The 25,561-nt window shown below is 31.3% G+C and overlaps 3 protein-coding genes, 1 long non-coding RNA gene and 1 other non-coding gene across 5 annotated transcripts; 2 read left to right on the top strand and 3 right to left on the bottom strand.

The window, feature by feature from the left end:
* Positions 1-13: 13 nt before the first annotated feature.
* Sptz (zinc finger FYVE-type containing 26 spastizin) lies at positions 14-19,040 on the bottom strand. The gene is made up of 17 exons (XM_085189198.1): positions 18,885-19,040; positions 18,559-18,647; positions 16,836-18,492; positions 15,878-15,996; positions 9,950-11,659; positions 9,768-9,866; positions 8,863-9,675; positions 8,395-8,669; positions 7,883-8,017; positions 7,413-7,540; positions 6,510-6,922; positions 5,580-6,041; positions 5,170-5,407; positions 4,539-4,830; positions 4,024-4,158; positions 2,451-2,577; positions 14-2,115 (listed from the first exon to the last, which is right to left on the bottom strand). The coding sequence occupies exons 2-17, from the start codon at positions 18,622-18,624 to the stop codon at positions 1,945-1,947; spliced, it is 6,840 nt and encodes a 2,279-aa protein (XP_085045324.1). The 5' UTR covers positions 18,625-18,647; positions 18,885-19,040; the 3' UTR covers positions 14-1,944.
* Positions 3,166-3,369, bottom strand: LOC146536836 (small nucleolar RNA U3). The gene has a single exon (XR_014878233.1). It is a non-coding gene; the product is annotated as a small nucleolar RNA U3 (small nucleolar RNA).
* LOC146536835 (uncharacterized) lies at positions 11,976-15,884 on the top strand. Its single transcript, XR_014878196.1, has 4 exons — positions 11,976-12,292; positions 12,981-13,080; positions 13,761-13,928; positions 15,280-15,884. It is a non-coding gene; the product is annotated as an uncharacterized LOC146536835 (long non-coding RNA).
* A 466-nt stretch (positions 19,041-19,506) lies between the features above and the next one.
* CLS (cardiolipin synthase) lies at positions 19,507-21,982 on the top strand. Its single transcript, XM_085189193.1, has 5 exons — positions 19,507-20,046; positions 20,125-20,262; positions 20,684-20,899; positions 21,228-21,323; positions 21,697-21,982. The coding sequence occupies exons 1-5, from the start codon at positions 19,645-19,647 to the stop codon at positions 21,847-21,849; spliced, it is 1,005 nt and encodes a 334-aa protein (XP_085045319.1). The 5' UTR covers positions 19,507-19,644; the 3' UTR covers positions 21,850-21,982.
* A 36-nt stretch (positions 21,983-22,018) lies between these two features.
* LOC146536832 (transforming acidic coiled-coil-containing protein 3-like) lies at positions 22,019-25,266 on the bottom strand. Its single transcript, XM_085189194.1, has 2 exons — positions 24,977-25,266; positions 22,019-24,852 (listed from the first exon to the last, which is right to left on the bottom strand). The coding sequence occupies exon 2, from the start codon at positions 24,763-24,765 to the stop codon at positions 23,797-23,799; it is 969 nt and encodes a 322-aa protein (XP_085045320.1). The 5' UTR covers positions 24,766-24,852; positions 24,977-25,266; the 3' UTR covers positions 22,019-23,796.
* Between the last annotated feature and the right edge of the window lie 295 nt (positions 25,267-25,561).

The following is a 25,561-nucleotide window of genomic DNA, read 5'->3' as shown; positions in this document are numbered from 1 at the left end:
AATAAAAACATTATTTATTTCTCATTTTATATTCTATCACAATAATTATGAGACCAGTATAACATATTAATTAATTCATATACTTGCTTTTCAGAGGACAAAATATCATAAATTCAAACAAGATTAGTTATAATAATTTTGTAAACTTTCCTTGGTACCATTAAATTCAAACTCAAACCATATAAAATTTTAAAATTGCTAATAAATTATAAATAGTGCACAGTTTCTTCAATGACATTTAAGATTTCTTCATTGATTTTTTAATTTATTACATTATAAACAATAACATCCATATAGATACAAAATAAAATATTATTTATTTACTTTTAATATATTACAATTTCCATTATATTACAATAATGGACAAAATATTCCGTTTTGTGGCAAACATAAATTATATCACATAAATTTTATAATTTTTTTACCCCTTGTAAGGCTGCAGCTGCATTTGTAAGTCCTCTATTTTGTAGGACTTCACATATTTCGCAATTTTACCTAAAATTTATTGAAAATTGTTGAAATTATTGAATTATTTTTGTATATAATATTTTTAAATGCTGTTAAATTTAGAACTAAACCTCCCCTTCACTCCTTATTGTTGACTAACTCACTTCCTCCCAATTAACATGTGACATAATTTATGAATGGCCCAAAATATAAATGAGATATATTTTAAGCCACACTAATATATTTACAAAAATATCACATGATAGCAAATTGCACCTACGGTTACATATATTCTATTTACAATAGCTGCTATTTAATCAAAACATTTTACATTGGCATAAATATGGACACTCCTTTTACGGGAAGTCTTTGATATTAGATATTTATTAGATATTTTAAAATGTTCTAATCTGACTAAAAAAGATTTATTCAATAATTGCATTTCGGTTGTAACAAATTTGACATGGTTATCACAATAAATTAATAATTAGTAATTGGTGAACTTCAATATTCATGTGTCACCTTTAATAAATAGTTTTATTTATTTTACAAATAATATAGCTTCGTGCTATATCCCGCACACAGCAGGGTAGTCAGAGGGAACCTAGTATTAAGACACTCCATTCTCCAATTTCTGCCGAATTTCGGAGGCATTGTGTGTTGAGTGGCAGAACTCAACGCCGCGCTTTGCCTCGACGAGCCAAGAAATGGAAATATAAACGTTAATAAATATTTCACTTCCTCGAGTGGGGATCGAACCCACAACCGTCGCGTTACAGTCACACCCTTGTGCCGCTGCGCCACGACTGCCTCTACAAATAATATATCTTTAAAATAAATCTATATTATTAAAGGTTATTAAAAAAATATTGAAAAATAAGCACTGAAAAATAGGTAACTTTAAAATAAATCATTTCAATTAATAATAAAACTAAACAATAATTTAGATAATTTATCGAGCATTTTATTTTGAGACATGAAAACAAAAATATTTTATGAAACATTTCACAAAAATTGTACCACCTTTTATAAAGGTGGTTTTTGTTGTATATAATTTATTGTATTTTAAAAATATTGTTGGTCATATCAAAAGGGATTTAATTATATATACATGAGATATTTCATTATTGATATTTGAGATTTTATATAAATTAGTAAAAATTTATTGAGTATTATATGACAAGTTTAAGGTAACTTCCAAAATAGATGTTTGAATTGTTGTTAAGTTCTAACATTAAGTACCACTAAAGATATGTAAGTGTAATACTTCAGTTCTGGTCACTAGATAAATTTAATGTAAGAATCAAAATTAGAAATGGTCATAATAATGTAAATTCAATTGACAAAATACGTAATGGTAGAACTTAAGCATAGAATGTGTTACTTTTTGTTACACCTATCAATGTCCAATATTATAAAATACCATCTTTTGCGATAATTTTCACCACATTAGAGCCAAAATAATTATTTATATAAATTAAAACTTATAATTTTTGGTTATAATAATACATTTTTAGACGTAAGACGTTTAAGGCAGGCGTTCCGTACTTGTTCATTGCCAATACGTTCGGCTTCCTGTAGCACTTTACGCAGGTCGTTGGTTCGATCGTGCCTCGCGGCGAGTATGTATGCGTTACTGACGTTACGACAGACTAGATAGCAAGATATCTGAAAATTATATACATATGACAGTAATAAATACTTTATCTACATTAATTATTTAATTTTGTATCTTAAATAATGAATTTTGAATCTGCAATTGTGAAGAAGTATATTTCCAAAGAGCTTCCCCATATTTTCTCACACTATACATCTGGCATAATATGTTATAATTGAAATCTATAAATATTTAGGTAACAGCATCACAGCTTTTATTGTTGCAAAAAAATGATACTGAAAGCTATGGTATGCTTAGTTTAACTAGAACAGAGACAATTTAATCCCACTATAACATAAGTAAATATTTTTTAAACTTTATATTCCTAGTAAAAAAAAAAGCTTACCTTTATGGCGACGCTAGTGATATCAGCAATGAGAAGTTCGGCCTGCTCGTCGTGCAGCTGGCCGCGCGCCTCGCATCGCGCCACGACGGCTGCAGTGCCCGCCTCTAGCACCTGGTCGCTCATTAAACTGTCCAAATGAAATTTGTCATTGAATTTCATATGAAGTAATGATCGGAGAGCGTAGAAGGAAGTGACTGAACACTACGCTCAGCTTTGCTTCTAAAAATCGTGAATAAGCTACATAATTCTGAGATTGATCTCATTGAATAACAACAATCGGAGGTTAAAATATCAGATGTGTAGAAAAATAAAAACCAAAATAAATCGTGATTGGTGATAAGAGGGACCATTGGAGAGGATGTAATCGGTTACGTAGTTTAATTAAACAAACATCGAGGCCAGTCGTGGCACAGGGGCATCAAGTGTGACTGTTAAAGCGGCTGGTTGAGGCTTCGATCCCCATTTGAGAAAATTATATATTTATATTTTCATTTCTTCGCTCTGGTGTAGACTAAGCGAGGCGTTAAGTTCCGCTACTTGAGACTCAAAACGTCTCTAAAATTAGGCGGAAAGTGGGGAACGGAGTATCTTAATATTAGCTTCCCCCGGTCTACCCCACGCAGTGCACGGAATATACTTTGAAGCTGATTAAAACTATCAATTAGGGAAAGTTACTAATTTAAATCATTTATTAGTTTAAAAGGGTTCAAAAACAGCCGCTCAGACAGCGACAGCACCCCACGCCCCACCACCAGAGGTGGCAGGGTGAACGATCATCGAGGGCTGTCGGCCGAAGCCGCGCCCGCCTCACGCTCAGGGCACCGCGCCACGTCTCCTCATCGCGGCTGGCACGATCTCACATGATGTGAGGATCTCGTGAAGAGCTTACTATAGAAATGATCCTATGAAGTAAAGTCTTATCGAAACTCCGAAAATTTTTGGTTGTCACTCTTCGTGAGAACTTCTTGCCAGCGCGATTCAGGATAACCTTCGAATTGTACAACGCCATCTAGCGGTGGATTTGGTACTAAGTTTACATAGCAAGACTTTGTTTAATTTCTTTAGTCATTGGATTCTTGTATTTTAAATATTATGTATTTTAAGCTTACATAAGTCAAAATTTATGACAACATGAACGAATCGCATTTCAAGAAAGTAAATATAATGGAAATGTCACAAAATTTTAATAAATAACAAATATTTGAAATAAAATCTTATCTCTATCTTATATAATATTTAAAATATATACAATTATATCAAATATTTTATAATTCGTGTTTATAAAGAGAGACAATTTTAAAAATGATAATCTTATAAAAAAAGGTATTTTATCATATTAAAAGCTATATTTAAAAAAATATATAAAATAGAGTCAATGTGACAGTGGAGGGCTTATAACTTACTGTTTTTGGTATGGCTTTCGCTAATAAACAAATGATTCTTAAAGAAAATTTATATACGTCAATATATATTCAACTAATAATAAAAAATAATATTTTTAAGTTTCACACTGGATATAGTGCCGACGGCCTCGTATTACATATTATTATAGTCAAAACATGTCACAACTTACTTGGCAGCCGTCTCTTTTGAACTCCGTATGCACTTGGCCAAGATCTTGACCTCCATAAAGCGGTCCACATTTACCAAATACTTAGCTACGTGGGTGTATATATTCATAGAATCTAGCTTGTGTTCTCTAATTATCCTAAAACAAATGTTCAATACAAATCCGATGTAGATGAAACTTTTCATTGATATACTTTATATATCAGAATAACACATAGGCTACAATTTTTGTACAGATGTTGTATAATTTGGCTATAATACAATAATAAGTTTAAGCAGGCGAAGGCGCGCTTGGTAGCTAGCTACTTGTCAAACTAAAATATGCGGTAAAACAAACACAACCCAACGCTTGATTGTAAGCGCTACGCTCTGGTAAAAACAAAGCGCAGAGTTGAGGTTCGGAATAGAACGAATGAATCAAAAATCAGTCGGTGCTTGGGAAATGGAATGTCTTAAGAATAGGTTCCCTATTACGCTTTATGCGGGATGCAGTGGGTAGTTAAAGATAATAATACATACTTAAAAGCTAAATCAAAGCCGCCTTCTATAGTTTCTCCTGTCGCTAAGACAATGGCGACTATCCTTATTTTATCTGTATTCGATCCAAAGAGGGTCAAAGGCCTTAAGTCACTCTCTTCTCTCCTACTTTGAAGTGGAATTATATCATGGACTAGTTTGTCCGTTAATCTCCCATTTGTTTCACAAGCTGCTAAATATTTAGCTAATTCCATTTGTCTAGTAATTGTTGTCATAAGATTGTCTATTGTAGATTTATCCAAATTAAATTGTATCGATCTGGGGTCATTTACTTCTGAAAAACAGATTTGTTAACAATATTAGACGATTCAATATATTTATTGGCTATTTATTAATTAATAAATAATGACGCCGTGGAGATTCAGGGGAATAAGCGTGTGACTGTAAACGCGACGGCTGTGGGTTTCTTGCAGTGTGTGGTGCACCACGATTTGCTTTAATCTTTTATTTTAATGATTTAAAAGTAAATAAAACTTAAAAGTAAATTTTTGTAATCATTAAATCACGCAATTTTGTTAGGTCTCGCATTGTAATGTACTACGCTTTACTATAATATGCTATGGTATGTCATGCAATACTGAGTACAATTATAATAACAGTACAATATACTAACTATTGACCCCCGGCGCACACGGCACGCACAACGTCAAATGATGCATGGCGGCGTTTAACCTCGCCTGCCTCGCCAGCAGCGCAGCCGCGGGGGGCGCCCCGGCGGGCAGCGCGCGCGCATACAGGAGCGCGCACGAGGCCGCTGCGCGCGCGTTCTGAGACGTGCCGCACTGCACAGCGTAGAGGGCTTCCAACTTCTTATTGGATTCTAGTGTACGGCATATGTGCATTATGTATTCCTGGAATTATTTGTAAATGTTATGTTATACTATTTATATGGACTAATATTGGATTGGATAGATTTTTTAAATTATTTTTTATTTGATCTCCGTATAAATTATTTTTTACATACATACACATACATTTACTTATATTAAAATATTGGAAATGCTAAACCATACGAACACTTACCGACCACATGGAAAAAGTAGTGTCCATTTCACTCATCGCCCTCAACAGTTCATTCACTTTGTCTTTCTTCAGGCACTCCATATACACAGCATCAGTAAACGTTTCTTTATCCACGATATTATCATAGCAGTACCTCAAAACCTCGCTTAACGTACTGTGCTTCATATAAAACATTATATTAGAAACGTACGATCCGTAATTACTTAGATAATAAATGCATTCGCGATAGAAAAAAGGATCAAGTTTCTTGTTTTGGTGGTCGATTTTTGTTTCGCTATTGTTATTTCTTCGCAAAAGTCCTAAAGATTTTTTTTGTTGGACTGGGGTCGTTTGGAAGTCGCTGTAGTCGCCTTGTTTTATTTTCTTCACACTAGCTAAAGTATGCATAATGTTTAGAGCTGGTTCGGTTAGCGATATTTTCTTTTTACTTGTATTCATTGATGAGAGCTTTTCGTTTGTAATCTGTGGATACATTATAAATGACTTAGGCCTATGTACCTTATTTATAATTCTAATTAATTATAATTAAAATATATTTATTTGAGAAACGAATTATTTCAAAGGAAACAATTCAAATCAAATAATGTTAAGCAAAAAGTATTACAAAACAACATAACACAAACACTATTATTTATATTATACTACTATTTCGGTAATCATATAAAATATCTTCAGGCCAGTCGTGGCGTAGGGGCACAACTGTGAGACTGAACACGTGACAGGTTGTGGGTTCAATTCCCACTCAAGGAAATTAAACATTTATTTTCATTTTTTCGCTCTAATGTACAGCGGAGCAGAGTATCACTAGGCTCACTCTGCCCACGCTACTACATGTGGAAGCTAAAAAAAAACAAAAAAAAATAAATGAATAAAAATAAATTAAATTAAATAAAAAAATAAAATGAATAGAAATCAAAAAATAAACCTTACTTTAATATTCTCCGCTTTATCCAAAATCTGTTGATTTACAGGATAATTCATATCTTCTAGCATACTTATGATCTCATTTAACAAGGGATTACTTCTAGGTCGACCATCAGACTGCACGCTGGATACAGACGAAGTTCTATCAGACGATCGTAAGCTATACAATCTTTTACTTGTAAAATGAGTTTCTGATGCCTCTTTACCATATTCCAAGTCATCTGATACGTCTACACATACATTTGGTGAATTTTTGAAGCATAAAGCGAATTTTCTTCGTGCTTCTTTGAAGCATCCCGCCTTTAAACACGCTTTGCCCCACGCAGCTAGTACGCTTGTCCGAGGAATTCCCGATTTAGTTGCTATTTCCAACGCCAATTCCCATTTCTCGGCTTCGAGCAACGAACGCACTATTTGACCTGCAATTTGAATTTGGCTATTTATTGTTTGTATAATACAAAACATTTTATAAAAGAAAAGCAGAGGCCGTCGTGGAGCAAGGTCACAAAGATACGATTCATTTCTTCTCTCTGGCACAAAGGCAAAAGCCCAGCGTCGAAACATTTGGCGGAAAGTGGGCAACAGAGTGTCTTAACACTAGATTCCCTCTCCCTACAGTGCTGTATGCGGGATACAGCGAGAAGCGGATTATAAAAGAAATAAATGCAACATTTGTAGTTGTATCTTTTATTTTTTTCGTTCCACATTGTTCGTTTGTAAAAACCTAGTCTAATTATATTTTTAAAAATATAATTTAATTTACACTTCAATATCAGACAAAATCTTCATACTGTTAGAATGCATTTAACGTAACTTTAGAAGAACAGAATAAACATTGACTTTTACTTTCGACTCAACAACGCGTAAGAAGAATGAAGCACGCGTAAGAAGCATAAAGCACAAACATACTAGGATGAGCTCCCTGGTGTGGCACGAGATGGTGGACCTGGTGCTTGACGAGGGTGGCCATGGCGTCCGCGTGCGCCAGGCAGCGCGCCGCATGCGCCGCGCCCGTCTCCGCTATGCGGGCGCCCGCTCTTGTTATATGAAACAATATAATTAACTTGTTGATAAAATAGGAAAAATTAATCATTTTAAATTTTCAATTGTCAGGCCTTCATGGTACGGAGGGCCAGCATATGAGTGTTATTACGATGATTATTGGTTCGATACTCACTTGAGCCATTATTATGTTTAAATTATTTTCATTTCACCTGCTCACACAACATACAATGTTTGGGAAATTGGGCGCAAAGTAGGAAACGTATTGTTTTTATACTAAATTCCCTCTAGGTATCCTGCTATGGAAAACATAATAAAAAAATACATTTAAAATAATTTACAAAATAGTAATAAAAAAGTAAACATATATAGCTTACGACTTCTCATTAGGCGCTCTAGAATAGAGTTCAGCAGCCGCAAGAAGTAGAGATCGTCTCGCACGCACCAGCAGACGGGAGTCCCCGCCGTTGGCGAGCTCGCGTGCAACTTCGTCACTTCGATCGAGGAGAAATCTAGGCAATTCATTATTAAATAATAATCAAATATTCGTGATAATATTTTCAATTCATGGACGATTTTTAAGAAATGCAGAATAACTTCATATAACATTCTTTTGTTAAGGCTCTTCGAATTTCGATAAACAATATTATCATTTTCGAAATATATGAAAAAGTAAAGGCCCCTCACTTTTGAACACAACTAACATCATTTAAAAGTTCTTATATTATTTTTTAGTTCTAATAAACAAGTTTTAAAAGAAATTAACTAACACATGTTAATTGATTTCTTTCCTTCTAAAATGTAAATATTTTACGTCGCGTTTGTAATTTCATTATAATGATAAGAACATAATTAAATTTCAAAAATTTGAAAGTAAAAACAAAATCACCTAGGATAATCCAAGTTAATAGAATGCATTTTCATGATAGATAAACAGAGAGTTACATTGGGCGTAAATTCGAAACTAAACTCCGCTCTGACTGCCTCATTTTTCTTCGAATTAGTCGAGAGACACCAGTCAAGGCACACTGTTCCACTGCCAGCAGAATCTGAGTTACTACTTTGCATCATATTATCTTGATCTGAAGTTGATTTCTTATTCATTGTTTGGGTATAACAGTCGTCGCAAACGCGAAACTTAACGCCGCTGGGGTATGTTGGCACCTTAAATAATGAATAATAATATTAAATAATGAATAATAACTAAATCGAGTCATGGTAAAGTAAAAAATGAATAACATTTTAAGTCCTAGTTTAAAGTACTACTTGTACTTCAAAGAAAAACAAACGGTAGTAAATAGTAATTAATATTAATTATAAGATATTTATAGTTTAAGCAATACTAAAAGAATGCTACCTGCATTCTACTTCTTGAGCAGACATGACACACAAGCCTACCGCATCTCCTACAGTGATGTCGCCGAATAATCATTGAGAATATTGATATTTTACATAGCATACACCTATCAGTTGTGTAATCTTCAACCCATTGATCTTTCAATGGCACATTTTCAGGCATCACAAACGGTTTGGACGCAGCTTCTATATTTATAGAATCTATAGATTGCAACAGTGAGTCGTCCCAAGGCTTCGGTGGAGTTCGACAGGCATGTGTTGGGTTCTTCATATCTAAGGCTTTCTCGGCATAATACCGTAATAACCCATCGACTGCATTACGTGAAATCAAAAGCGTATCTATAGATTTTATATTATAGTACAGATTGTCCCCACTAGGATCGTTCTTCAGTTCAGGTGAAATTGTCATTATAATTTGCGCTAGCATTTCCAATCTGCCATTCATCAAAATCTGTTCGATCATAATCAAAGGCTTCTCTATTAAATCCCAAAATAAACTTCTTGCGTTCGGTTCTATTTCCAGCATTATTAAAAAGCCAATTTTAATGTTTTCAAACGTCCGCCAAGCTGTCGTGTTTGTAGATATAAATTCAATGCAGACTTTTAAAATATCAATATTTCGAATTTTTGATATTTCATCCACGACTAGTTCCATTGCCTGAGATTTTGGTAGTCTATCCAATAGCTCACGTACTATAGATGGAGTTGCCTGGTTCGTGTATTCAAATAACTGACGCAAGAGGTTTATGACGATTAAGCATTTCATATGATCTGATACATCATGAACATCTGCCCATTCTAAGCATAATTTGAACTGCAACAAAATGTCATTATTAAAAATGTAACTTAAATTGCTGCAAAAAAATAAAGTTATGTACTATACCAAGAATTTTACATGTTCCTCACCTGCTGACTATCCATAAGGACTTCGATAATATTTTCAGGACTCTCCAGAGATTTTTCATAAATAATATACCAGTGATTAAATCCCATGATAGAACATATCTGTAAAATATATGTAAAAGTTTAATTTTTGGGTAAGTACGTCTATAGTCTGAACACATTTTGGTTTTAAATATTTATGATACCTGTTCATAAATTGGAATTTTTACAATCCAATCAGTACATTTTTCGAATAAACCTTCTTCCATTACTGAGTGGTCTAAGATAAAACGTAAATAATTTATGGCTTCAAGAGCACCTTCTGCAGGCCAACAAGACAAATTGTTCAGGATAAGATCTAACTTCAATTCTGGACACTTTAAATATTGGCAATATTTCCAATTTTGCGGAATTTTTGGATTTGTAGCTATTTTGAATAAAATCAAATCTCGCAAATTCATCAAATTTGCACTGCACATGAGTTGACGTTCAGATAACGCATCCATTATTTTTAAACACTGTAATATCTTTCCGGATTCCAATAATTGAGGCATGTAAAGAAATAGTTTGTCTAAATCTATTACTGTATGAAGCGAAGCTAAGCACTTATTTCCTCCGAATAAGACTTTTGTAAAGTCAAATCTATCTAAATCCATATATTTGTTAAGATATTTAGTTCTCGCATCCATATTCTGTTGTGTAGTGGTTTCTATCAAAACTGGATGGATTTTTCTTATAACGTGTGCCAGAACCCAATTATGCAAAACTATGTAAGTGAGACATTGTGGGTCAGGAGTGCGCGGTAACGGCGCCATATCAGCAGTTGGATCAAGAAACAACTTTTCTTCTACATTTTTAAAATCATATACAGCTTGTAAAAGGTTATTAAAATTTTCCTCACTTGCCTCTCTCAATACACCAACTAAAGTAATTGACGGACAAAAATTCAGAATCAGTTTGGGGATTAAGTTTATGTTTAATTTTTTGCATATAGGTTCTAAATGAGTAATAGGTAACTCTTTATTATTTAACATAGATCCAAATATATCGTGAAGGGGTTTATCTAACACATGGAAGTAGGGAATTTCGTTAATAACTTCATTACCCTTATCCTCCTGTTCTAATTGGGAGACAGATTTTGTGTACATGTAACATTTTCTCAAATAGTGTACTCTGGATTTTTTAGAACCTTGTCGTGAAACTTCTGCAATATTACACAAGTCTTTGTCAGAAGCAGCAACAACGTTCATATAAACTTGATGGTATTTCTGTAGCACATTTTCATCTAAATGGGTTGATTGATTTAATGTCACGACTTCAGCTAAGTCCAAACAACACTGCCTAAGTTCTTTTGAAAGTTGATTTAATTTACAGAATTCTTTATGTTTTATAGGGACGCGACAATCTGTGATTAATTCACAGATATTATCAACAAAATCAAATGACTTTTCAGTGTTGCCAAATATTTCGAAAGTCACACTAGCAATATCTTCAATAAATCTTATATAGTTTGTTTTCTTTACAGCGGTTACATCAGTACTGCAGCGAACTTCTGCGAGTTTTCGTTCAACTACATTTATCAATCCATAAGTTATTTCTCTATTAAGGCCACTGCTTATCAGAATATCGACAGCATTTATGAATGGCGCATTTTGATGACTATATAATTGAAGATGCGGGTGTCGGGCGCCTAGTTCGATAATGTCGAATGAATTAGGCGCTCTATTTGATGCCAAAAAGCCCTCCACGAGACCCATAACCTCAGTAGATACGACTGAGAGGGCTGACAGTTCTTTTGTAGGATACCGAGAGCAATCTCGATAGCAAATTATATTTTTTATTTTTGCAACCAAATGTCTCAATTGCTCCGTAAATGTCACCTCTGTAGCAATTTCTGAATCTGATAAATCAAACATCTGAAAAAAGAAGAAATATTTTACGTCATGAGAAAGTTACGGTGTGTCGTATTGTACGTGATATTTGTTGTCTTAGAACTTATAGTCGGAGAAATTTTTATAATTAGAAATTAATGTAGGTAGTTATATATCTTCTGGGACAGAGTACCCTCGTCCCTACCCAACCGGTGCCGGTGTCGCTGTAAAAGCCAATATAACAGCATTAACCTCATGTTCGAAAAAAAAAGGTTATATACATGTTTTGGTTAGATAAAGATTAATGTTTATGCTACTACCCAACACACTGTTCTAAAATTATTTTCTTCTAGATGGCCGATTAGTATTTAGATTTTAAAAACTTTTACGCTTTTAAATTAAAGGAACGTGTCCGGAAACGCAGCACGAAACGTTTTTAAATAAGCGACAATTAAAGAACTTGACGTTAATTACTTCAACCATTTTTTTTAATACATATCCAGTGACTATCTATTTAGAATTTGACATATTATGTCAAGATATCTTACAAAGATTCTTTTAAGATATTTCATATTACTTAATATGTTTTATATTATGAACACTATAAATATAAATGGACGTCCAGAACGAGTGAAATCAAGCACTGTTCAATTTGCTAACAAAACGCGCCATCACATGGTAATTTTTGTAAAGTACTTAATTATTTTGAGACTGAAAAATGTTCTATTTTTTAAGTATTTACATTTTTCTTAAATGAAAGTAGAGAATAGTGAGTCTTAACAATATGTTTTCCTCTGCCTGCCCTGCTATGTGTGTGATATAGCGTGAAGTTGATTTTTATTAGAATTTTTAATTCAAATATTTTTTGTATGTGCTTTTGTTATATATATATATATATAGTACACGAAATATTTAATATTTACATTAGGCCTGATAAAACATAACTAACGAGTTATAGATTGCCCTCGCAATATCAAATATTTTCAATTAGCAACTGTTTACATAATAATGTTATAGTAGATAAATGTTTGCATATGACTATGAATCAGGGTCGCGTTGTTTATGTATGCACAACAACATTTTGTTATCGAAACATCATTAAATATGACAACTTATTATGTCTTGTAGGTTAATGACTTTGTGTTGATAAATATACAGTATTTCAAAATCAAGGAAATTGCTAATTATTGTTTTTTAAATGTTTTACAGCAATTATAATAATATTTGCAATGATAATAATCGTATTGCTTGTGTATTCTCCAGTTTACATCAATTTTTATTTTCGCCTTCACTGTGTATCCTCATAGTGTTAAGGTATGTCTTGTAACTCCTTAAAAAAAATCTTTATGATAAATATATTTTAAAGAATTTTAAATATTTCACGAAGAAACAAGAAAACGTTACAAACAATAGCACCAAATACAATTCGTATAGTAAACTCCATTATAATAAAATAGAAAAAAGCGGTAAGTTATGACGTGAGTGTTTTTTATATTTTTTTCAGCTTGGATCCTTATGTCTTGTCAATCTTGTTTATCTCGTTCCCATAATGACTTTATGTATATTTTGCAATGACGTCAAGTTTTATAATATTCGAAGCGATATACATTGACAAACTAAACACTGTAGGCATATTATAGTTGCATATAAAATAATATTTTTAGTACCTACGTAAGATTATAGTAAAATAATCTGTATTTACAGTATAGTTAACATGTGGTTATGCTGAAGTTAGGTTTTCTGAACTTTTTTGCATGGTTCACTCGGTAATGAAATATTCAGAAATTACAAAAATCACAAAATAAAATCTGGACAGCTAAATTTAGGGCGGCCACAATTCGTTGACCGTACTGTACATATACTTTGATAAAAATTAAATCACCTTCACTCTGTATCCCGCACACAGCAGGGTAGCCAGAGGGAACCTAGTGTTAAGACAACACTCCGTTCGGCACTTTCTGCCGAATTCTGCAGGCATTGCGTGTTCAGTGGCAGAACTCAACGCCGCGCTTTGCCATGGAAATATAAACGTAAATAAATATTTCACTTCCTCGAGTGGGGATCGAACCCACAACCGTCGCGTTACAGTCACACCCTTGTGCCGCTGCGCCACGTCGACCTAAATACCATTCGTTAATATTTACAGATAAGGCGACAACACATAAATACGATCAAATTTCTTTTTCCAATAAAAGTACTGATGAAACGATAAACAAATGTTCTAATTCAATTGACATATTTAAGGACAAGAAAATTATAAAACTATTACTTATTATTTACATATTGGTAGCAATCCCTTTGTGGTGTACTAAAGGTTAGTTGTCATTGTAACTGATTTAGCTTCTTCGTTTTCTTTTTTAGTTTTTTATCTGTTTCATAATTTTATTATCAATGAAACATAGACAGATAGATAAGATTGGCTTTTTTGTTTAGTTTACTGGCTTTTGTTTAGTTTTCTAGTCTACCAAATAAAATGTTTTCCAATATCAAAAATGAAAATCGAGGGAGGCATAAAAAATACTTGAAGGAAAGTCCAGCAACTGAAGCCATAGTTGACTATGGTTGGGAATTGGGATTCGTCACCCGAACAGGGTGTATACATATTTTTTTTTTTCATTTTAAAATATAGCTAGCACAGTTTTCATTTTAGTTGTTTTACATCATTTATATTCTTAAATATAATTGCGTATGTAAATACATACTACGTAAATACGTAGATTATGTATCCATTATATAAGACTGAAACCTTTCACTGATTTTATAAGACCGTAATCTCTGAAAATTCTTACTAATGCAGTTAATATACAGCTCTGTTCAAATCTGCCACACAATTAGCCTACATTATGCATTCACGAACCGTATTTTGTTTTTGTAATTATTTATCACAGAAACTTAATTAAAATATTTTTTCATAAAAATATTTCTTATTAACAAGTTATATTATATAGGTATATTTTTATTTTTATTATACCTAATAAGTAAGCGTAATACACGTATATATGTATAATAAACTCAAAAAATATTCAATTCAAATTCAAATTCAAAATATTCTTTATTCGAATAAACTATAAAAGCACTTTTGAATCGTTGAATGTACATGTCAACAAAAAGCTACCACCGGTTCGGAAGGCAGTTCTGCTGAGAAGAGCCGGCAAGAAACTCAACAGTTGCTCTTTTCAAAGTCAATGGTATATTTTACTATTACATTAGCTGGCAGCTATCCTGCCTGACATTCAATAGACATTAATTCCATACATGTTTATCCTCTAAATATTCTTGAACAGTGTAATAAGCTTTACTAGTTAGAATTTTTTTTACAGATATTTTAAATTTTGGTAGTGGCAAACTAAGAATACACTGCGGAATTTTATTATATACACGTATACTCAGCCCATAAAAGATTTATTAACTTTTTGGAGGCGAAAACTAGGTGTAACAATCTTATCTTTATTTCTCGTTCCTATCGTATGACTGTCGCTATTTTTTCTATGGCAATGTATATTTTGTCGGACAAAGAGAATACTATAGTATATAAATTGGGAAGCAACTGTAATAAAACCTGCATCTTTGAAAACATCTCGCAGAGAATCTCGAGCTCTTAAATATGAATATAATCATAGTAGAAGTAATATCTATACAAAGCTTATTTCAATATGTCGTTACAGGTTGGTGCTGTTGTTTTTTGTGTTGCAAAATTTTCAAACCAGAGAAAACTATAGAGGAAGCAAAGAAATTTCTAGAATTAAATCCACCTGGAGTGTTGTTTAATAAAGACACACTGATACATTATGAGCCCAGTACAAAGGAAAAATATTGTTATGAAAAATTTGAGCACTTGATAAGGACTATATAAAGTAGTTAAATGTCTTAATTTTAGTTACTAAAGTTTGTTTTTTTTCTCATTATAAAATAATAATAATAATTTTGTCCAAAATATAACTAGATATACTATATATAGATAAAATATCACTAGTTTGATGTCCCTGAGTAGAATCGTACTTCTATCTATCTATAAATAAACTACTAATAAACTTTTATTTAGAACTCTCAAGGGTTCATAAAACATCAAAAAAAATAAAACGATTTAACGATAATAAATACGTTGAACGATACACATAAATAAAGTAAACAAACATCGAGTTTTTTAGAATTTCCTTAAAGAATTATACCAATCAATGGATATCATAGCAAAACTTCTGTTAACATTATTGGTAATTTGTTTACAAAAACACTTGTTTTGTGAAATTAAAAAGAAATATATACCTCTAAAATCTGATTTGCCTTAGCAAAGTCGTTTTGGTACAATGCCAACGCAACAAGACAATTCGGTTTAGCCAGCATTATTGAAATGAAATCTATTGCGTTCTTCTTCAAAGTGCAAACTGAAAATAATAGAAAAATGATAAGATCTTTGATTTTCTCTGTTTTATTTTATTTAAGAGTTTCATGTAAAATAATAGAAAAAAATCGTTTTTGTTTTGTTATATTTTTCTCAAATTAGTAGACATTTTGTTTTTATTTATTTATATTACGTCTTAATAAGTGAACTAATAAAATTAGATGCAAATTTTTATGCGACATTAAAACAAGAAATTCTAAAACTTAAAAAAAAACATCGGAAATCTCCCGAAAGTTTGTTTAGTAACATTTTTTTCAGCTTCACGCTCTATCCCGCATATAAGTACTAATAGTAAAATAGACAAAGAGAACCTATTTTCTGGAAATCGAACCTATCACCATCTGGCACACAAATAAACGCTATCCCACTGCGCCACATGGTCTTCTCTTTAATTATTTATTGTACTACTTCTACTGATGTATTATCGTATTGATATATGTTATTAAAAAAAATTGATTCCAAAAGCTAGTTTTATTATTTGTTCAGTATCCTGCACATAACATGGTATGCAGAGGGAACCTGGGAACTTAGAGTTGAGACACTGTATTCTCATTAAGACACTTCCATTCCCGTTGGATGTTGATACATGTTGGTGGCAGAACTTAATGTCGCGCTTTGCCTCGTTACCAGAGATAGGAAATGAAAATATTAAATAATTCATTCCTCCGAAATCAACCTACACTACTCTACAATCTTCATGTTTACAGTAGCACACTTGTGCCACTACATCACAACAGCCTCATATATAGTTATGTAAGTAATTAACTGGTAAACATTATGAATACTAGTAATAAAGTAAGCAGTATTATTTTATACAATTACCATCGTCAGTTGCAGACAATGTGGAAGTGAGCATGACATGTTCCACTTCGGGTTTTGGATTTGTATGTCGTCTACGCATTTTGGGCTTCCTTCTAAAAGTTTTTATATCACACTCACGGTCTTCATCTTCACTACTTTCATCCACTTCAACATAATCCAAACATAGCTTTAGGTGCAGAGGATTTGTTTCAGGAGAGATTGTTGAGACCAATTGCATTTTCCATATTGAATGGTTCACTACATTAGCCAGTGTTGTCAAACGGGCCAAGGTACCGGGATCCTCATCTCTAGTGTTGTTTATCTCTGCCCTTTCCCACAATGACTCTATACATATTTTGAGCGTATTCAAAACTATTTGTGTTGTATATGCATTGCATATAAAACCGGTACTTGTTGAGTTAACATTATTAGAACTTTTTACTTGCTTTTTAGAATAAAAATAAGAACATTCTGAATGTGTACCACATGGATATTCTTGATTATGTTCGTAGCATGAGAAATATTCATATCTCAAAAATAAACATGCAAATATAGTTTCAATAATTTCAATACAGTATTGCAAAGGTTGAACAGATAACACTAGACGTTTAACGTCATCCATAGATGTGCTCATACCTTCAGCACTATCAATAGCATCAGATGAATTTAAAATTGTATCTATAGTCTTTGCAATTGCACAATAACTATTATATGTCGAAATATCCCAGTTTTCATTGTTTTTATCACATTTTTCATGATTTTTATTACTTAACAATAGTAGTTCTGATATATATTCATTATTAGTATTTAGCAAACGAGATACCTTATATCGGTCTACTTTAGAAAGTGTGCAGACCTGAGATAAAACTGTTAGAGCACTTTGATTTAAAACTTGGTAAAATATTGATGTTGTTAAGATTTTGCAATGGTTTTCCAGACAAAATTTTATTACTATCAATTCTCTTTTCACTTCAGTCATATAGAATTGTAGATTAACATCTGTTGTAGTATATGTATCAAGTATTGAAAATATATTTGATAATTGATTCACAAGCGAGGCCAGATCGTATGTCTCTGGACAGTTAGTGAGATCAATAAGCACCATTATTAGTATTTGCTTTGTAAAGTTATTAATTTCAAATGTCACACTTTTCATATCATGCAATTGTTGTTTATATATTTCAGCTGCTTTTAAAAGCCAATGTGTTTTGTATTGGTAACACAGTTCTATCATATATTCAGCCCTCAATTTAAAATGTTTTTGCAATTCATTTCTGTGCATTAAATCATAAGCAACATTTATTAACTCTGGTTTGTTATGTGGAATTAAACTAAGAAGAATTTGTTTTCTATGTTGTCTGAATATATCATCAGAGAAATGTTTGAAGATATCATTGACAAATTGAGATTGTAAATTGTCATCCCATCTTGCCAATGACAATGTTGTTATAAATTTATCAAGGCAATTATTTGACAATTGGCTTTTTAGAGCATCCAGATAAAGTGTTTGGATTTTATTTAAATCTGTTTTATGTACATAGATTTCTAGATATTTAAGAACCACTGATGTTGTAACTGGATTATACAAAATATTGTGTTTTAAAAAGTCTAGCAGTTCATTAGAGAGCTCTTTAACTGGCTTGGATTCTTCAACATTATACAGAAATTGTAACACTTCCTAAAACAATTAATGTTTGATTAAATAAAGCACATATTTCAATCTTTATGAAAAAAATATACTTACCTCAAATAGTTCTACTGTTAAATTGTCTAATAAGCGGAGAGTATATTTTAATTCATCTTCCTTCATTTTGCTATTTATCTCTTGAATATCTGTAAATGAAATAAAAGTGTTATTGTATAATTATTAACTTTCTTTAAAGTTTTAAACAATTTATTGTTTCTAATTATTGCACTTGAAAGTGAAATGAAGTTTTGGCTAAATTATATTTAACTTATTGTAATAATTTTTTTTACTGGTTACAAGAGCATCAGATTAACTCATTCTATTATTAAATAAAAATCATAAGAACTTGTTATGTGATCTCAAACTAAAAAAACAATATTTACCTTCAAATATTCACATCAACTAATAATTGTATAATATTTTTTGAATGTATTCATGATAATAAGTATAATAAATGTAGTTAATACGAAACAGATTTGTTTATTTTGTAAATTATTCAACAAGACCAATAGTATTGTAGACAAACAATAAGATTCTGCCTGTCATATGAGTGTCATATTTTATTTTGACGGTAACATTAAGTATTTTTTTTTACATTTTGCCCTGAACTTCGAACAGACTACAAAACAATTCTGACATATTATCTATTCATCAGCAATTGCATAAGACTGAGGATATCATGAATTTGTGAGTAGAGTACGCAGAATTACTCTAAAATAAAACTTTAATTAAAACATACCGTATAAATTTTGAAGATTTATAGACAAATTAATATAGATGATAGAGGAGGGGATTCCAACTATTTTTACCAATTATATTTTTAATTCAATTATTTTTAAAATCTACTCAAGACTAGGAAAACTAATTTATTAAAATAAAAAATGGAAATAAATATAATGTACTAAATTAATTTAAAAGACGATCAGTGTCGGAATTTTTACGTTTCACAATTTTCTGAACGACTTAATAATGTCACATGGTAACGTCAAAGTCATCTGGATTCCGGCTCGAAATAAACTTATCGAATGCCGACGATAAAGTTATAATTTTTTTTAATATTTTAAAAATAATATATATATATTCGTTTTACCAGCTTCATTAGTTCCTTGTGCAAATAATTCAATTTTAGAATATACTTTTAAAATGAGGTTTAAGACTTGTACATATCTAAAGCAACTTTATCCTTTAAGTTGTATAAATAATTGTCAATATAGAGTACTTAATACTCAAAATATTCTTGCTATGAGGAGAATTATTGTATCCCCTTTGAAAATATCTTCACTATTTTGTGTATATTCTACTGACAATAAAAAGCATTTGCTAGAAAAGAAAACTGATGCTATAAAGGATGTGTTTGAGCAGAAAAAAGAACAGTTTAAAGATACTGAACACAGAATTCGTCAAAAAGGTGTAGAAATAGTTCGTGATTTAAAGCAACAAAAACAATTAACAGGTCAAAAACTAAAAGTAAAAAAAGATCATTTAGTCAAAGATATTTTAGAAACTAAAGCTAAAATGAGAGAAAAAATTGAAGAAGTTGTCGAGGTATTTTATAATACTCTATAAATCTTAATGTACACATTATCACTATACATTAATATATATATTTTTTTTTTATTTTAGAAAGAAAATGTGTTTACTGTGCCAAACATATTATGTGTTACTAGAATAATTATGTCACCCTATTTAGGCTATATAATATTACAGGACAATTATAATTTGGCATTGGGATTATTAGTATTTGCTGGAATTACAGATTTGGTAAGCTTTGATTAAACTGAAATAAAAACGAATTATTAATAATATTTAATATTTTTATCTTTTCCTGTATTGAAATATCTTAAAACAAATCTATATAAATATGATGTAGATTTTTTTAAAAAGTAAATAAAATTGGAGTTGTTGTGGTGCAGCAGCATGGTGCCAGGCTTTAGATGTTTGTTGTTGTGACTTTAGTTGTGAATTCAATTCTCACTTGGGGACAAAAGACTATTTTCACTTCCTCATTCTAATAAGATGATAAAGTGTGGACTCCAACTCCATTAGTCAACAAGCAATGTCTCAAAAAATTCTTGGAAAGTAGGGCATGGAGTGTCATAACATTAGATGTGGCAGATGGCATGGACTGTGCCTGCTACATTATTTGCACAATATAACTAAAAAATATATAAATTAATTATAGCTAGATGGTTGGATAGCAAGAAACTGGGAAGGTCAAGCATCCAAGATGGGTTCCTTTTTGGATCCTATGGCTGATAAAGTTCTTATTGCTACTCTTTTTATTACACTGACATGGCAAAATTTAATACCCTTGCCACTGACACTGCTTATAGTCGCTCGTGATGTAGCACTTGTTGCAGCTGGTTTTGTTATTAGATACATTAGTCTTCCACCTCCAGTAAGTATATTTTAGATTTATTCAATTTTTTATAGTTTTAATTTATCATTAAAAATATTATACATTTTTGAAGTCATTATAGTGCAATGACAGGGATGCCGCCGTAAAGGTGATGGTTGTGGGTTTAATCCCCATTCGGGAGAATGAATTATCTACATTGACTTATTCTTGGAAGACAAAGTAACCTACTCTGCACTAAATGTGAAGTTTCAGAATAGTGTAAAGTTAAATATAATCAAATTATTTTTATTATTATGTTTATCAATTATAATTAGGGTCAGATCTTATAAATTTGATGTTTTTATTGTTTTTTTTATTTCTATTGCAGAAGACTCTCAGTAGGTATTTTGATATAACTCATGCAACTGCTCAACTTGCACCTACATTCATTAGCAAAATGAATACTGCATTACAGCTGTTATTGGTAAAGTCCTTGCTCCTAATAATCTTGTTTTCCTTAAAGAGGCCATGGCACTTTTTTAAAATTATGCTATATATGGTCGAATTTTTAAATATTTCTTAGCTCTTTTTAATAAATATATATATAATTTGAGGCCAATGTGGCGCAGCACCAAAGTGTCTGACTGTAAGCGCGACGGTTTTGGGTTCGATTCTCACTTGGGGGAATAAATTATCTCGTTTTTTGCTACCTCAACACATGTTTCGAATTTTTTGCGTATAGCAAAAAATGGTCTTAATACTGGGTTCCCTGTCTGGCTGGCTATATGTGGGATACAGGGTTCAAAAAATATATATTGTGATGTGATGTTGTTATTTAAAGAGGATAATATTTACAGGTAGGCACCACTTTGGCCTCACCAGTTTTTGGCTACATTGACCATCCAGCATTAAAAGCACTATGTGGACTAACAGCTGCATCTACTATTGTGTCAGCTATGAGTTATTTAATTAGTAAGGATACTTATAAAGTTTTAAAAAAGAAATTATGAGTTGAAAGAAAAATATATTTATAAACAATTTTTGTGTTCATTCTAAGAGTAATGAATTGAAAATTTGTGAAATAATACAAATCAAATCAGTTATAAAGTGATAAAAATATCTGCAAATAAATGTTATATTTTAAGAAATGTTATAATGTGGTTAAATAAATGCCCAATATGTATAAAATAGGGATACTTTTATTTCCTCATTGTATTCACATGAATAAACTGCGCATTATGCATAAAATATATATGTATCATATAAAAAATGACAAAGTACAAAATTATACTTAGACTAACTAAACAAAACAAATCCATATAACAATAATTTTGAAGAGCATTGTATACTATTGCTTATAAAATTTTGTCAAATCGAGAAAATTAATCACATATGCCATAAAATGAAGACAAAATAATTTCAGTTCCCATAAAACATGTACAAAAATAATATGTGGAATGTCGATATTTGTTAAGAGGAATTATTTGTTATTATTTGTTAGCCAAATTTTAACTGATAAGTTAATTTTAAATTTCATTATAAGATAAGAAATAAATCATATACCAACATAATAGACAGACGGTCAAGACTTCATTCATTCTTTTATCTGTACTGTTCTTACAATACATTTCAAATTCCAATATATAATGCCATATTATTACAAGCTGTAATATTTTTGCATTGTCAATAGTACTACCAAATATTGGACACTACCGTTACTATACCTAATAATAGTTTTTATATTACAAATTTCAAGAAAAATTAGTAATAATTTTCTGTTTTATTACATTGGACTGAATGGATGGTGAGTTCATTTTTTATAAAGGCACACTCACTATACAACCAAATACATTTTAATAAATTAATATTATATATAAATCGAAATATTGAATACTTAATATAAACTATCTCATACTAAGGTGGAGATTATGGATATAGGAACAAAATTTTAGAATATCTCTTGCTAGATTAGGCCAAATGATTCATGCAAGGTCAAGGTGTGATGTAGTGTGTAAAAAAGCAGTGTTTATATCTAAAGTCACTATATATTAAACATTATACTTCATAATCTCTTAGAAAGTATTAACTGTTCTGAAAATAAGTATTAAGACTAGATCAATCAACAAGCAAAATTTAGAGCCCGGGTAAGGTACCTTCAACATGTATCTAATACTTTAGAACTTACAATGATCATAACACAAAATAATAATTATGGTAAATATTAGAAAGCACAAAAATAACAAACTACACTTATTATTACAAGTTTATATATTAATATTTTGTTTAAATCAATCACTTATGGCAGCAAACATTTTATAAGTATCAATTATGCATTGAATATTCACAAGAAAAGTAATTCTTTGAAAACAATATCCAAAAGAGTTAAAAAATAGACAATATCCAATTATGATGATAACACAAAATTTGCACCATTAGCGAACATTTATGACCACATTCTTAAATAAATCTTTGGATTTAATGCAGAGTTCACTAAATGATACTCACAAAATTATGAATTAGCAGTCATAAATAATATTTTTCATGAAAAATACAATATTGTTAAGCAAGCTTAGAGAGGACTTATTAAATTTCAGCAAAGCACCAAATAAATTGCTTTATTTTGAATTCATGGGATATGACACAATTCACAAAGAATAAAAAAATAATAATGTCATTAGGTAAAACTTAAATTCTATATAATATTTTTTAATAATTGTACAAAAATAAAAAAATGACATTTGAATTGCACATACTAAGAATAATTATACATTAAATACCATGTAATTTTTATGAAATGGTAACAGTAGTTACTTGCTTTAAGTAAATGTTATAATCATACTTAAGAATGATTGTAAGGGATTAGTAGATGCTCTAATGTTGTTGTTACAATACTAATAATGTTTGTTAGTTCAATGAAAATGTTAATGAGTTAGTCAATGCATGCGGTGTTCCAATAATTATCCCACTTTATTTATCAGCTCATCACAGATGGCAGTAAGCTCCTCATTATCTTTAATTTTCTGTGCTAAGGATTCCTGCAAAGAAGATGCATGTACTTCACTCTTTTTAAGCATAGCATTTAATTTCAAAATTTCAGCTTGATGTGACTTCTTCACAGAATCTAATTCTGCATTTGCTTTATTCAGTTGTTGCATGGCATGTTGCCGTAAAGTTTCATATCTTGCCTCCAATTTTTGAATTGCATCATTATTATCTTCGACTGCTCTTTTTAAAGTCTCTTCATTGCTTTTGTATCCCTGAATAATTACTTTGCATCTCTCATACTTTGTATGAACATCATTAAAAGCATGCTCCATAGAAGCCAAATGGGATGCAGCTTCATCTCGCTCCCTCAATAGTGTACCTCTCTCCTCAGTCCACCTCTTAGCTTCAGTTTCTCTTTCTCCTATCAATGAAGATATTGTACGTTCATATTCTTCCATTACAACACTCATCTGTTTGTTGTTTCTTACTTTCTCAGCAACTCTCTGCGATAGAGTTTTTTCTTTCTCAGCATATTCTTCATTTTGATCTGAAAGTTTCTTTACTTTTGTTTCACAATCCTCCAAACGCTCCCGTAGCTCCCTATTAAGATCTCGCAAACTTTGAGCTTCTTCCTCTTGTGCAGTTAACATCTCTTTAACAGCTCTTAACTGTTCCAGAGTATGAGGATCCATATCAGATGATCTTGTAATAACTGGTGGTGGTGGAGGAATATTAACACCCAAACTTAGAAGCCTATCAATAGTAGCTATTGCAGGAGAAACTGTATTTGATTTCACAGGAGTAACTTTCGCCGCAGCTGGCTGGCTTCTGTTAACAGCTGGAGTTACAACTTGAGTAGGTTTCTCTGTGTGGCCACTATTTGTTGGTTGCACAGACAATTGTTGCATAGAATTAACTATATTTTGCTCTGTACCTGACATGGTACTCTACAAAATCTACACAAAATATTATATTGCACTATTTTAAATCGCTATTATTTTCTGATTTTTTTCTTCTGACATCCTCTCCTAAAACCATATAAAGGAATGCATTTCCAAGGACAATGACATTACTAATGACGTTAATGAAACGATATTACTCAAATATGATAAGATATATTATGAAATAAATCAAATTTAATTTGAAGCTCACCTGCTGCTTAGAAAATTTTTACAAATATAATAAAATAATTGTAAACATCCCACGCATGGAATAATGAATTAGGATAATAAGTTCGCTATATCATAAATATTTCCATCGGTTCGTGTATTAATAGAACAACAATTTTAAAAATATTTTTCAGTACATTTAAGGTGCATAACACTGTTTCACAATAATTCACTTTTTATGGTATTATACTCAAAATTTTTCTCTAAATGGTCGACGGATGGATGACATCAGAATTCAGAATATGTCACAGATTCGTAAATAAAAATAGATAACTAATTTAGCTGTCAGTTAAATAACACGTAACAGATGCAAAAAATAAAACGCGGAAAGCACTGGGAGTCAGAAATACAAAAGACTGCAGTATTTAACTCGTACATTTTAATAGTGATATATTTAATTCCTTCTAGCAAAATATTGCTACTAAATAAGGTACAATCTTTTAGCACGATTAAGTCGATCTCAGAGTGGAGAGCGGTTTATAAATACGGGCCGAAACATCTCTAGCTTTTGTGCGCTTTCATCATAAACATTATTATAATTCACATCTCATAATCTTAACGAAATCGG

This window comes from Heliconius melpomene, chromosome 8, assembly GCF_056956725.1.
Source record: "Heliconius melpomene rosina isolate 202511_hmr_F chromosome 8, ASM5695672v1, whole genome shotgun sequence".
Taxonomy (NCBI): domain Eukaryota; kingdom Metazoa; phylum Arthropoda; class Insecta; order Lepidoptera; family Nymphalidae; genus Heliconius; species Heliconius melpomene.
This window is presented reverse-complemented; position numbering and strand designations above follow the sequence as displayed.